This window comes from Elephas maximus, chromosome 21 (assembly GCF_024166365.1).
Source record: "Elephas maximus indicus isolate mEleMax1 chromosome 21, mEleMax1 primary haplotype, whole genome shotgun sequence".
Taxonomy (NCBI): Eukaryota; Metazoa; Chordata; class Mammalia; order Proboscidea; family Elephantidae; genus Elephas; species Elephas maximus.
In genome coordinates, this window is record NC_064839.1 from 55094430 (window position 1) to 55109174 (window position 14745).

At 56.8% G+C, this 14745-nt stretch overlaps 1 protein-coding gene across 1 annotated transcript; it reads right to left on the minus strand.

Moving 5' to 3' along the window:
* Nucleotides 1-55: 55 nt before the first annotated feature.
* Nucleotides 56-11154, minus strand: DBNDD1 (dysbindin domain containing 1). The gene is made up of 4 exons (XM_049863941.1): nt 10925-11154; nt 5183-5329; nt 4757-4897; nt 56-4046 (listed from the first exon to the last, which is right to left on the minus strand). The coding sequence occupies exons 1-4, from the start codon at nt 10953-10955 to the stop codon at nt 3886-3888; spliced, it is 480 nt and encodes a 159-aa protein (XP_049719898.1). The 5' UTR covers nt 10956-11154; the 3' UTR covers nt 56-3885.
* Nucleotides 11155-14745: the final 3591 nt, after the last annotated feature.

Sequence of the window (14745 nt, forward strand, 5' to 3'; positions counted from 1 at the left end):
ATGAGGTACTCAACCTACGAGGATCCCCATTCCTGAAAGGTACCCTCGATGGGGACCAGAGCCCAGAATGAGGGGGCTTTGAGTTCCTGATCTGTCCCAAGAGGGGTGTGGCTGGGGGAGGGCTTGGTGGGAGTCGAGTGTCCTGGCCTGTGGGAGGACGCGTCATGGGGCCCTAGCCATCCACATGAACGACTTTAGGTGGGATAGGACTTCCTGCTCAGGAATACTTCACGGAGAAGAGTGTGTAGGGACGTGATAGAATTGCCCTGCGGAGAGCAGTCTTTAGGCCAGTAGAAACATTCAGGGTTTAGCGAGGTGGTGTAATTGAAAAAGGGAAGAGAAACCAGCCATGAGGGAAAGTAGCAGATTTGAAGTAGCCATTTGCTCAGAGAAGCAGACACATAGACAGCGTGCCGTGGGAAGGACGGCAGTCAGTCCAGCCACTTGGGGCCTGCTCCCCTCCACATGCCCACCTGGGCCTATGGTGGCACCATCCTGAGTGTGAGGGTGGTGTGAGTGCCTCAGGAGAACCTGGCCCTTCTCAGGGAGGGGCGCCTTCTTGAGCAGGAAGTGTCAGTATGCACTTGTTCCTTGTAATTCCTTTCTGTTAGAATAGGGGCCAGGGCTGAGCCAGAGCCCTCGGCCTCTGGCCACCGCCCCAGAGAATGCACAACTGTGAGGGGCAGGGTCCATCTGCTCAGTAAGGGTCAGGCAGCCCTGTCCCACGTGTCCAGCTCCCCATCACTGGCCTCCTGAATGGTCTATTGGGCTAATGTGCCCTAGTCTTTCTGTAGTGCCGAGGCATAGGCCTTGCAGTTGGAGTGTGCTGGGAGCTGCTGTCTGCAGGTGATGGGGAGACTGCCTGCAGGTACTCCTGTTAGATGAGGTGCCCCTGCACGCTGGGAGAGGTTAGTGCTTCACAACTGCCTTTGATGGGTGGTGCCCGGTTGCGCAGACAGCCATGGGCCCTGGCTGTGCTATGGGGCATCCTCAGGCCAGGGGCTGAGATATGGGGGTGCAGGGGGGCTACTCTACTCACACCCACCACTCACCCAGCTCACCTGTGCTGCTCACCCTCTCACACACTCTCACATTCTCCATCTGCTGGCCCTGTCCTTGCTCTCAGGCTCCTCTGAGGGTCCCAAGATCAGACACTGGGAATGTTGCCTTATTTTGCCAAATTGTCACATTTGCCTCAGAGCCTCAAAATTATAGTTTCCAACTTGGGACAATTTCAACATCCACAGTTTATAAAATGTATGTTATTGGCTGGCGGTCTGTCCCCAGGGTTCCCTTTGATGGGGCGAGAGGATCTCCTACCCTGTGTGCACGCTGGGCCCCTTTTAGGCAGGTCTGGAACCTGGGTATGTTTCTGGGAGCAGGTACCCAAGCAAGGGGCCACTTGCTCCCATGGAGATTGGTGACGCACTTCACTCAACACATGTCTGCTTAGCTTGCTGGCCCATAGGAAGGGGGCAGCAAGGGATTCCAGCCCAGTGTCACAGAGCAAGGCTACCTCACATGCTTGGGAGTCTCCCCAGCGAGGGGGTAGGCGGAGGGAGGAGGTCATGCCCTTGGGGTTCAGGCATGGGAACAGCTCTTCTGGGTACAGACCCCACAGTTCTCATCCCCAAGAGCACCTTGGTTTAGCCTACATGGAGTGCCCCCTGGCCACACTGCCAGCCTATACTAGGGTGCTGCCAAGAGAGTGACACTTGCCTCTCCCCTCAGCCTCCCTGTCACATGTCCTTGCATGAGGCCACGCGTCTCTGCCAGAGGGGGCAGCACAGTGCCAGAGAAGAAAGGAGGCCAGCCAACATCAGCTCTTGGGGGCTGTGTGGCCTGGGGTTGCGCACCACTCTGGCCCCTCCTTGGCCCTGTGTCAGCTGTGGCATCATCGTCCCATTCTGTGCACGTGTGTGTATCACAGGTTGCTCTCTGGAGCTAAGCAGCCGTGCTGGCTCTGCATTCACTTGTGCCTGTCTCCCCTTCCCAGAGTCGCGGTGAAGCTGGGAACTGCCTTCCGAATGGCAGCGTGGCTGTGGGTCCATCTGCCCAGGTGCCACGTGACCCTCAGGGCCAGACGGATGAGGCCCCTTCAGAAATGGGACCAGGGCAGCTGGCCTTTACCCTGTGCTCTGTGGTTCCAGGTCAGCGCCTTCCTACCTATCTGTGAGGTGAGGTGGCTGTAATGCAGCTGAGTGGTAAAGCTCTGGCCCTTCCAGAACTGGCTCGGCACCACGTGCTCAGGACTTTTCTCTTGGGGTAGGTCTAGGCCTCTCCTCTTGGCTCCTGGGGACTTGGCCTGTGTTGGGCAGGGGATTGCACCAGGAAATGACTGGCCAGGCTTGTGTGGGGCAGGACTTGTGTCATCACTGCACCTAGGGACTTGAAATCCAGGACGCTTGTCCCCAAAATGTGACCTGGATCAGGTTAGCCTGAGTGCGGTGTTCCCCAGGGCTTCTGCAGTCAGAGAAGGGCCTGAGGAGGCGAGGCGCTGAGCCGATGGCCCACTCCCCTGCTGGTCAGAACGCCTTCCCTCCTCCCCCGCCACGTACCCTGTGGTGTCAGGAGGAAACGGGCGCCACAGACAGGTTGATGCTTTAATCCCGCGTGAGTGAGTGATGGCAGAAGCTGCGGCAGGAATGATGGAAGTGGGGAGGGGGTGACCATGGGTGGGGTGGTCACATCACCAAGCCCTGCCAGGGGCCGGGAGGGCAACCTCCTTGGCCTTTCTGACAGCTGCACCCACCGTCACCTCTAAGGAAAGAAAAAGCCGATCGCGGCTGCAGGGAAGGAACGAGGTGGTTGTGCCTTCTGGAGGGTGTGAAGCTGCTGTAGCTGCGGACTGCGGATGACTGATCTGGACTCCCCAGGGCATAGTGGGCAGGCAGCATCAGGGCATCTCCCGGAGAGCCACCGCCCTCGTTTGAAGCCATTTAGATGGGGGCGGGTAGGGCAGATTGGTGGGGACAGAAAGCAAGCCCACACTTATTTTACCTGTCCTTTAACCAGGAGTCTGGTCTGTGACCCTTAGCACGTAACACAATGCAACTGGGCCCTCGATCAGGGTGGGGCCCTGTTGGCCCTCCCGAGGCCAGGATGCTGGCTAAGGACAGACCTACTGTGTGCATGCACGTGTGTGCGTGTGACAGGTGGGCGGTGTGCAGCCAGCAAAGCATGTGTCCCCCCATCACGGGCCGGATGTGGGAGGTGACCTGCCAGCCCCTTCTCCCCACCCAGCCGTCAGAGTGGGGGCCACGGCTCTGAGGCAGTTGTGGCATTATTTGGTGTTCTGAGCTATGTGGAGACAGCCTGGCTCTGGAGACAGCCTGGCTCTTAGCCTTCTGGGCAGGTCGTAGAGGTGGTCCAGGGAGGGGAGGGGGCAGACAGGGACTTGGTGACCTTCCTGGGAAGCTTCCTAGACAGCAGGATGGCCCAGCATGTGGTTGGACACAATGTGTCTTAGTAAGTCAGAGACCTGGGACCCCCTCGGGAGTCTCTGAGAGGCTCTCCCCACTCAGGCCCTCACCGCTGCCCACTCGGGAAACAGATGAGAGTTCTGTCCTGCAAACAGAACTTTCCAGAAGGCTGGCCAGTTGACAGCCACTTTGCCCCAGCCCCACTGTCCATTCTCCTCCCTGGTCATTCTGTGCCACTGAATGGAGGTTTCTCCAGAGTTGGGGGCTGAGGACTGAGCCATGGGTGCACGCTGGCAGAACCAAGGCCCAGGTCGGAACTGAGTAAGGCCACTGGGCTGGGCTTGTGCTTTGGAGACCAGGGGACCAGCTGGGCTGAGGGGGAGGGCACAGGAGCCAGAGTCCGCGTCTTCTGCCTGGCTGGGGTTTCCTCAGGGCCATCAAACCTCAGGGCAGGCAGGGTGGCCTAGTCCTTCTTGGGCCTGTCCACGGTAAGGAAAGTGCCAGTGGTGGTGGCAGCTGGCCGCTCTGTGTCGCCGAGGGGTGGCTTCTCACGGTTCTGTTCAGCCTTCGCGCGGGTCCAGGATGGAGAGCGGAGGCAGCCGGCCCGGGGCAATGGGTGCAGGCCTGGTGGGGACGTGGGGAGCAGGGTTTAGTGTAGCTGGCAGGGCCCTCACTGAGCTGGCAGTGTGTGTGAGAGAGACCTGTGTACATGTGTATTTATGTGTGTGCATGTGAGAGACCTGTTTGAATGTGTTCAGTCCCTTTCCCAGGGCACAGGCTCTGCTGAGTTGGGGGCTGGGGGAGGGGGCTGAGAGTGGGGGCTGTGGCCTGAGCTCCCCATTTCCTCTGGCCAGGACACATGCAGCTGACACACAGCCCAGCTGCTTGAGGCTGGTGGAAATGCCTTTATAGCTTTTTAAGAAAAGAACTAGGGAGGGTGGTGTGACGGTGGGACATTCCTTAAAGTTGGTCCCCATCGATGTGTGGACTGCAAAAACGAATGATATGGTGACAGGCACTAAAATACACATTTGAGATAAAATTAAAAAAAAAAGGGATTTGGGGGGAGGGAGCAGTATTCAGGAACAGTGACCAGAGCCACCATTTCTGGTCCCCAGGGTTTCTCAGCTGGCCTAGCTGTCAACACCCAACACCCTACGCACCCCGGACACCCCCACAGCCCTCTGACACCTCATGGTCTCCTGATATCCCACGGCTCCCTGACACCCCCATGGGCCCCCAACACCCCATGGCTTCCTGACACCCCCACAGCCCCATCAACAGCCCCACAGCTGCGACACTCCCACAGCTCCCCGACACCCCATGGACCCCACCTGCCGGGGAGTCGTTGGCAAGGTTCTCGTCGTCTGAGTCGGCGAAGACCTCCGCCAGCTCCTGGTCCGACATGTCCGTCAGCTCCGTGAGGTCCAGGAGGTCAAAGTGCACCTCCAGAGAGGAGACACTGCTTAGGGGCTCTGGGCGGGGGGAGCAGGGGGTGTCAGTGTGGTCACCCTTCTTCCTGGTAGGACCATTGGCTGGGTATGTGCTCCCAGCACTCAAGATTAAACAGCATCTGGGGCCCCCGCTTCGCAGATGGTGCAACTGAGGCCCAGAGGGACCTGGTCCTCGCCCCCTCTCAAATCCAACTGCTTCTGCCCCGCCATACCCTAGGAGGGGGCGTTTGGGTAGGAAGTGGATTCAGGTCCCAGGTGAGCTCACAGGGACCCCAGGGACATGCTGGGCAGGTCGGCCATACTTACGCCTTCGCTCCGTGACCTGCAGGAGCCCCGGTGCTGGTATGGGGACGCCCACCTCCTCCTCAGCCACAGGCGTGTGGCAGCCACCCCCTGTGCTGTGGGCTGGGACACCCAGGGCAGCTTGGGGCATCGCAACCTCCTTAAGAAGCTCTGAAATCAAAGATACAGGGTGTTACCTCGGAGGGACACTAGTGTTCACACTCCATCCAAGAGGCAGGGGAAGGACTTTAGACCTTGGCTCTTTTGATGGTTCTGGGCAGTGCTTAAGGGTGGTCAGCACATGGGCTTGTGTCAGGACCCCAGACAAGGAGGCAGGAGGCTGCCCTCCTGGTCAGGCGGTAGCCTTGCTGTGGACAAGGAGGGGACATTGAGAGCTGGAGATCAGCACTGCCCATCAGGACTAGCTGTGGGTATCTCTGGCCTCCTTTAATCCAGAATAGCCCTGCTTTTCCTTGAGGGTGAAAAGCCCCCTCCTCCTGCAAACTTACTTTTCCTCTTAAAAGCCTTTATTGTTGCATTTGAATTCAAAATAACACTTAATCCTTGTAGAGAAAGTTATGAACAAAAGAGGTAGAAAGCAGCAGGGCCCTGTCACTGCCCTCTGCCACCCACTAGGATTAACTATTGGGTGAATTAAAAAAAAAAAATCACTGTTTTTCAACTTAACTATACACACTTTCTGTCAGGCAAGAGGCAGGAAGCCCTCCTCCACCTAAGCCTCCATCAGGCTCCACATTTGAGGGTCCAGGGCCCACCCAGCCTGCCCTGCCCCAGCCCCCACTAGGAACGTCAACTCCACACACCCTTTGGTCACCTTGGACCCTGTTTTCCTCACAGCCACATCCCTCCACCCACAAATCCTGTTGCTTCTTCCTCCACTTCTCACACCTTGGCTGCCACTGCACTGGTCCACACCCCATCACCTCCAGCTTCCAGGACTCCAGTGGCCCCTCTGCCATGGCTGTCCCTGCTCCCTGGACCATTCCCACAGGCTCAGATGTACCTCACCAGGGCCTTCCCTGGCCTGTTAGCATTACCCTGTCCCCCACACCTGAGCAGGTGTTCAGAAAAAGGGGTGAAGAATCAGTGGGTCCTGGCTAGCCTCCCAATTGGGCAGGCCAGGCAGAGGGCAGGACTCTGCTTTCTCTGCTGTGAGGACCCTCCATCCCACCCCTCCCAGCCCCACCACAGGGCCTTTGACGCCAGGAGGTTGGGACAGGCACATGTGACCTCTCCACAGGGTACGAGAGTGTGTGATATGTGTGTGTAAGAACTGGTGCCCCAGACAGTGGGGGTAATTTTAGTAGCCTGGCCTTCAGTGCCGAAAGCTGCTGAGGGGGCCTAGAGACAGCTGCCGCCCAAGACAATGCCGTCCGCCTGAGCACTAGTGGAGCCTGTGGTCTGGAGGGTCCTTGAACCAACATACCCCTCCCCCTGTGAAGCTGGGGTGTCAGCTCTCCCTGGGGGCCCCTGTTGAGGGTGGGTTCTTATGCGGTGGATGGCCTGCCCCCATCCAGGGTGGCTGTGTCACGGTTTGTCCCAGGCCAGGCAGCAGGCTGGGTGGGGGTAGGTGGGAGGGCAGGGTATTCTGTTTCCACTTTTCTGCCGGCATTTGGGGTGAGGTTTCGAGCAGTGGTCGGAGAGTAGAATTACACCCACCAGCAAGGACACCTTCCTGCCCAGAGGGAATCAGAGGCATGATGCCAACCCTGTGGAGCCAGGTGAACAATGACCTAACAGGCGGGGTGGGGGCTCCTCATCAGCCCCGGGGCCTTGCACAGCCACCCGAGGGTCAAACTGCCCATGGGGAGAGAAGGAAGCCTCTTTGAGGTGGCCAGCAAGGCTTGGCCACAGGCCTGCCAGGTCCAGGACCGAGCAGAGCCTCGAAGACACAGCCACTGCCCGGTGGGCACCCATACCCACAGCCCTGAGGGGGTACAGGTGGGGAAACACGCAACATGGCAAAACAGAGTTCTTCGACATGGCACCTGCCCTGTCCTGCCCAGACTGAACAAGGGGCTATGCTTTACAAATCCTGGGCTGAGGAGGGCCACGGGGATGCCCGCTGGCTGTGGTCTGGCTGCACTCTGCAGGTATTGGTGCCCTGGCCTGGCACTATGGGGGCAGATGAGGGATTGGGAGATGCCACCTTACTGTCAAAGACAACAGACTTTTGCTGGAAGCGTATGGTTGAAATAGGGAGCTAAGAGTCCACATGTGAGGGGCAGATGGCACGTCCTGGGCCCCAGGAAGGGGCAAGGGTGGTCTTGCCATGGAAAATGGTCAGCTTCTGGGAATACAGTTTGGCAGTTCCTTAAAAACGTAAATACAGAACTGCCATACAATCCAGCAATGCCATCCATAGGTGTATACTCAAGAGAAATGAAAACACACGTCCACACAAAAATGTACACGCATTTCATAGTAGCATTATTCATAATAGTCAAAAAGTGGAAGCAACCCAAATGACCACCGACTTGGTAAATGGATCAACAAAATGTGGTCCATCCATACAACGGAATATTATCCAGGCATAAAAAGGAATGAAGTTCTCATACATGCTACATCATAGACGAAACTTGAAAACATTACGCTGAGTGAAATAAGCCACATACTGCATGATTCCACTTATATGAAATGTCAGAACAGGCAAATCCATAGAGACAGAAAGTAGGTTTCCAGGGGCTGGGGGGAGGGGAGGATGGGGAGTGACTGCTAATAGATATGGGGTTTCTTTTTGGGGTGATGAAAATGTTCTGAAACTAGAGGTTGTGGTTACACAACTTTGTGAATGTACTAAATGCCACTGAATTGTACACTTTAAAGGGGTGAATTGTTTGGTTTATGAATCATACGTTAGTGGAAACAAACCAACAGGCAAAGGTTGCTCTTGGCTGGAGAGTCAGGCAGAGCACACAATTTCACAGTAGATTGCTAGCTGCCTTGTTCCTCACTGTACTCCCAGGTTCAGACTAGGTCCTGGCCCACAGTAGGTGGGTGGACAGGGTCTGGGGCAGTTAATAAGTGGCTGCGTCAGGAATTGCCCAAGCCTTCCTGATTCCCAAGCCCTCTTGACAGGTGCCTGTAGGAAGAGGAAGGGGCTCTCCATAAGTGAGAGCACAGCTCCTCCTAGGGCAGGGAGCACAGGGGGTGAAGTCACAGGTATAAGGTGAGTGGCGGTGTGGTTACCTCCTTTGGCATGGCCATGGCTGTGAGCTCCTTCCTGGGCCACCCAAGCTGCAGCGTGGGGCCCAGGGTTTCGGTGGTGCCCTGGTTGACAATGCCCTGGTTCTCAGCCCCAGCACAGCCCCTGACCTATGGGTGGACATGGATGCCAGCGCCTGAATACAGATATGAGTTGAGGTGCCGTGGTGCCGCCTTTCCCCCGGGCTGCTGGCAGGAGAGCTGCAGGTCCACTGGGCTGAGCTGTGCCAATCGGCTGGCCTATTTTCCAGTATATTTGTGCCAAGGCCTGCCCAGAGCAGTGAGGAGGCAGACACATGTTCAGGGAACAAATGCACCAGGCATGAATGATGAATGAATGAAGTGAATGAATGAGCAAATACCATAAAAAACAGAGTGGCTGTGGAGAGGGACAGATGGTTGCAGAGGTGGGTGCACCTATACCCTGCTTCCCCGGCACCTTTATCCCTGTGAGCAGCACCCCCCCCATACACCCAGTGTTCCAAGGATGCCGTGTGGGCAGCCAGTCTAGACTCTCAGCTGCCTGAGGGCACGGCCCAGGCCCCTCACTCACTCTCCCCAAGGCACCTTGGATAGATTTCATGTGGGGGTTAGGTAGGGCCCTAATTTTTCAAAGACACCAGTTGGGGTCCTTAAATAGAGGACCCTCCCCACCTCTGATGTTCACATTCTACCCCCTCCTGTTAGGTGTGACTTTCTACACCCCGCTCCCTAATTTCATCTGGGCCTCCCCTTCTGAATCAGATCAGAAACTGCTTCACAGACAGCAGATAAAACAGCAAGATCCTAGTTAGGATATAGCATGATGCTAAGAAATTATTGTTAATTTTTTTAGGTGTGAAAATGATGTTATGAGGTCCTTACCTCTGAGAGATAATTTCTGAAATATTTAAGGGTGAGATAATATGTTTAGATTTGGAAGTGAGGTTGGCAGTGGTTGGGCCAGGGAGTGGGGATGAGGAGTGGCCCTCGGGGCTTCATTATGCCTCTGGCTTGTTTCTGTGTATTTACGCTCAACACCCTTCAAAGAAAGAGTTCAAAAGTGAGACCTCAGGTTATCTTTACCCAGGTGCTAGCACCCACACATGACCTCACGAAACCCAGTGACGGAAGGATACTAGGAGTGGAAGCCCTCTGAGGACAGGGCCTCTCCCTGCAGGGTACCCAGCCCCCAGTCGGGGGGGCCTGACTCAGAACCAGGGCCTCTTGGTAGTCCCTGACTTCTCCCTGCTCCTCTCCCAAATGCCTGGTCTTTCTCTCACTCTGGCTCCCATGCCCTACGGCTAGGTGGGGTGGGGGGAGGGGGTTTGCTTTGACATCTCTATGCTCCCTAAGCCCTTGCTCTCCAGAGCACCCCCTCTGCATCTCCACAGGGTGGCTTCTGGGAGGCCTGGGTCCCCTCACAAATGACAAAGCAAAGAAACCCAAGTCCACTGAGCCCCGGGTGTGTCTGGAGGTACTCAGAGGGAGGTCGACAAGGCCCCAACAGCTGTCCCTGCTGTATCTGCTGTTCTCCAGGCTAACAGCGCCCCAGGCCAGACACCCAAGGCCAGATACCCAGTGCAGGGTGGACCTCTGCTCCTGACACTTCCACAAAGCTGCAGTGTGTGGCTGGGGGCCAGTGGGGGACCAGCAGGCCCGCATGTGCCCCGGGAGTGGTGGGCTGCTCTGTCCCCTAGTACCTGCTGGCTCAGGGATGGGGCCTGGCCAGCGGTGGAGGAGCTGGGCAGTTGAGGTCCAAGTTGCTAGGCCATGGGCACCGCAAAAACCATCCAGAAAAGGCTACCCGCGTGAAGACGGGGTTTTTCTAGAGTTTTCCTCTTGTCACCAGCTACCACCTTGCCTGGGACAGAGGTGCATGGGCAAGCCCTGCGGTAGGGTCTCACCCACCAGTCTAACAGCTGACAGGGGTGTGAGGAAGGGCGCTGTGCACACCCGCCCTCCCAGACGTGCACCCCGGGCCTCCTTGGAGCTGGGCACCCCCGAAGGCCGGAGTCCTCCATTGCGGCCCCCAGCTCCCCGCAGAATCCGGGTCCGGCCTCGCCCCCTGCCTCCCAGCCGCTGCAAACAAAGCGGAGGCGCGGCCCAGCGGACAGCGTCGCCCCCTCGCCTCGCGGTCCCAGACCCAAAACCCCGGCGAGCCGCCGCCCCACCCCCACCCTCCCGGACCTGACCTGCGTTTAGCGGGGGTGGGGTCGGGATAAAACTCTGGGCACCCGAGAGGGGCGCGGCAGGCTTGGCTGCTGGGGGTCGGGGGGAGGTTGGGGGGACCTGACCTGCGGGGACCGAGTCTGGGCGACCCCAGACCCAGCGCGAGGGCTGCGGGGGTCGTTCCCCGGAAGAGTCCTCCGTGGATAGCCGGCGCCCACACCGAGCCCCTCCCTCCGGTGGAGACAATCGGGCCTGGCGCTGCCGGCTCGGAGCTGCGGACAGGTCCCTGCGGCCCCCGTACGGCCGATGGATGGCCCGGGGGTGGGGCTGCGGCTCTTGGCGCGGAAGGCACAGCTGGGGGCCCTACGAGGGGTCCTGGGGCTCACTCACCTCGCGGGCTGGCGCCCTCCGGGGGCTCCATGCGGCCAGCGGGGCCGGGGCGGGGCGCGGGTGGCGGCGTCACCCGGCCCGGGCGCCCCTGCAGAGGAGGCGGCGGCTCGCGCTCGGCCCGGGCTCCCGGCGCAGCGCATCGGGGCGGCGGGAGGGGGAACGCGGCGGCGGAGGAGCCCGCGGGGCGGGGCGCAGCTGCTCCCGGGGCTCCGGCCCCCCCGGCCCATCCCCAGCCCTCCGGGACAGGTGCGGCCCCGCCCCGACCCGCGTGCGCCCCCTGCCGGCCCCCGGACCCTTGCACCACCGCCCTCCTCCGCGGACCCCGCCTCTGCCGCGGACGCCCCACCCCCGCGGACCCCCGCACACCTGCGGACCTGGTCCCCCACGGATCCCTACTTCCCCACGGACCCCCTCTTCCCCACGAATCCCGCTTCCTGTCCGATCCCTACTTCTCGGCGAATCATGCCCCTTCGCGGACACCATTCCCCTGGAGACTTCCCTCTCCTGCAGAACCCCCCCGCCATGATGCTCCTCTGCGAAATCCACCCCCCCCCGCGAAGACTCCCCCTCTCCGCGGACCCAGCCAATTCTGCGGATCCTCCCTCCCCTGCTGACTCGCCGCGCTCCCACCCTGCCCCGATGGCTGTCACTCTGGTGCACTGGTTCAGCAGAGACGCCTGCTTCCTTTTCTTGTTCGCCCCCAAGTTAAGGCTCTGGGGGAGCTACAAGGGGAGGCCAAAGCAACCGTAAGACCCTCGGGCCAGTGGCCTGTGGAGCAGAAAGACCGTGAACTAGTGCTCAGGTACCAGCAGGTTGTGAGAAATACCTTAAGAAAGACTGGGAGAGGGGCTACAAGAGGTGGGTTTTGGGGTGGGGGCGGTGTGGGTATGCCGGGGTAAGAGGTTGGGGATAGGGAGGACTCCCTGAGGCAGGAAGGGAGAGGGTGGGCAAGCGGAGGGGGCTAAATGTAGTACTCCCTCCAAGGCCGCAGAGATCCCGCTCCAGCCCCTGCTAACCAAAAGGTCGGCAGTTCAAATCCAACGGCCGTTCCTTGGAAACCCTATGGGGTAGTTCTACTCTGTCCCGTAGGGTCGCTATGAGTCGGAATTGACTCAACGGCAACGGTTCAGGTTTTTAGCAGGCAGGCTCTGTTAGTTCCCTCAGTGATTCTAGGAAGGGCGTACTTTCCATTAAGCCAGTTTTCCAGGAGCAGAAGCTGTACTTGCTGAGGCAGCACAGCCAGACGCTCCAAAATCAAGCTGGATTCTGAGCCCAGAACACATGCTCTGCACTTCTACAACAACAAACTAAACCCAAGAAGAACATCGAGGAGGAAGAGCTTGTCTCCAGCCGGAAATGGAAAAGGCTCACAGAGGAGGGAGGTGAGTATTTGTCTTGCCTCCACAGGCAGACTTCAACAGTCCCAGATAGCTGGAAATTCACCCCAGGAGGGGCCAAACCTGCTGTGATGGATGTCTTCAGCCAAGAATGTGGGACACTGAAGGTCCTTGATCCCTAGCCTTAGGGTCTCAACATCAATGAGGCAGTAAATAGCTTCCATTTTTTAGTTCACACACACACAAACAAAACTAAAATGAAACTGCTGCTTGCAACCCTCTAAAATGACCTCATTACCCACAGGAACACCTGCAGTTTGATGCTTCGTGAGGCTGAGAACCTGGATTCACAAAAAGACAGCGCTGAACTACAGGATGGGCAATGGGGAAAGAAGCAAGGCAAGGGCTGCTCTGGGAAGTAGGGACAGTGTGGGAGCACAGGCCACTCCCAGTCAGTTGGGATGGCAGATGGTATTTTCCCAAAATGGCTACAGCAGTATTTCTGGTCTTCCAGAACCTTCCACCCCCTCAAGACTCCCCCATCTATATTCCTTCTGCTTGAACTTGGACGGGCTTGTGACTGCTCCAATCAACAGAATGTGGCAGAGTGATATTATCATGTAATTTCCAAGGCTGGGTAATAAAAAGGATTCATTTTCTACTGGCTCTCTCTTAGAGCGCTCACTGCAGAACCCAGCCACCATGTTGTGAGGAAGCCCCAGCGCACACGTGGAGACCTCCTGTGTGTGTTCTGGCTTCAGCCTAGCTAAAGTCGCAGCAACAGGCAGAAAGTTGATTCCAGACCCTGCCTTTGAACCGCCTCTATGGGTGATGAGCAGAGCCAAGGTAAGCCGTTCCCACTGAGTCCTGACCAAATTGCAAATTCACAAGCAATCCATTGTACTAAGTCATTACATTTTGGGGCAACTTGTGCAGTCCTAGTAACTGTAACTATTACTTAATAAGTACTCCCACCTGAGAGGTGAATAAACTGATACAGAGGGGTCTTGCCAGAGGCCCCTCCAGATGGTAAGTGGCAGACAATCTGACTCTGGAGGCCAGCATTTACTTTTAATTTTTCATCGAGAACATTTTCAAACACACATTCAGGCAGTTTGACCAAGTGGGTCAAACTTTTTGGGCGAAATGGCCAGTCAGTTTGTGGATTAATGTTTGCTCTGGGGTTTTTGCAGGAAATGCAGATGCCATTTATCTGGGTTTCTGAGCTACACAGCTTGATACTGAACAAAATATTTTAAGCCATACAATATGAAGAAAGAGCTCTTTTCTAAAAATCTGAACTCGAATCCAATATGAAAAACTGAGGTCCCTGTTGGGAGCCAGGAGCATGGCAGCTGGGCACCCACACGATTCATCTCTGCAATCCATACTTATATGAAGAGAGAACATACTGCTCAGTCGGTTTCTGACAGATGAAAACCCTGTCTTGGCTATCCTGAGCTAACCCTCCTCTTCTTGCCCTTCTGTGGAAGGAATTATTGTTAATGCATTTATTTAATTCAGTACTCACAGCTAGACTTCTAAGGCCAATCAACGTGATGTACCTAGCATATTGGATCTTAGACAAAGTGTTAAACAATAATAATTGTCCCACTGTGCTACCCAGCTGCACTGTCTCGCCTGCCAGACTCCCTCTGGGAGGCCCCTGCCTCTGAAGGAGGAGGCCCATCTTGCCAGTGGAGTCCAGCATGGGGCTGGTGACTGGTCAGACATCACAAAGGCTTAGGGATAGGCTATAAATAAATCATGGCTCCGTCCTTCCAACTGGATGCTCCTCTCCAAGAACAATAAGGGTCTGGTGGGCAAACAGGAAGCCCCTCAAGCTTATCACAGTGGCCTCAGAAGCTAGGCTGCTGCAGGGTTCCCGAGGACTGAGCAGACCCGGCTACGGAGGCATCATTCCTTTCTGAGCTGGATGGGAAGACCTGAGCCCACCTGAGTCCTCTGTCATTACCCACATTCTGCCCTCTACACAACTCTCCAGGGGTAGAAGATTCCAGAATCTTCTCTATAGGAAAACAAGACCCATCGCAAAACCACTATTCAAGAAGTTGCTAAAGTTGAGAGCAGAGAAAAAAGGACAAATGATGTGTAAAGATGGGCGCTTGCTTATGACAAATCCTCAGTCTTTCAGGTGACTTGGATCCTCATGTCTAGGTAATAGCATGGTGGGGCGGGGGGGGGGTGGGGAATTGGAAATTCACTTTGGAAATCATAAAATGACTAGCGTTTGTTTTACTGAGCTCTCTCTTTTCAGCAGTGCCTATCTGGAAGCCTCTGAGGGATTTCTTCTCCATGAGAACAGAGAGGCCACAGCTGAGGTCTCCAGCACAGCAGTGCATTTCTGTTAAGGGTGGACATGCTGTCACTTAGCAATAGGGGCAGGTGTCAAGTAGACTGTTGATTTCAAAGCTTTGGAGCTAAGCTGAACATTTTTCCTTTATCTATGTTGTTAGGTACTGT

Coding starts and splice junctions, on each gene's coding strand:
- DBNDD1 (XM_049863941.1), bottom strand. CDS start 10,955: ATGGAGCCCCCGGAGGGCGCCAGCCCGCGAG. Junction 5,330..10,924: donor GGAGGGCGCCAGCCCGCGAG/GTGAGTGAGCCC, acceptor CTTTGATTTCAG/AGCTTCTTAAGGAGGTTGCG. Junction 4,047..4,756: donor TGCCAACGACTCCCCGGCAG/GTGGGGTCCATG, acceptor CGTCCCCACCAG/GCCTGCACCCATTGCCCCGG.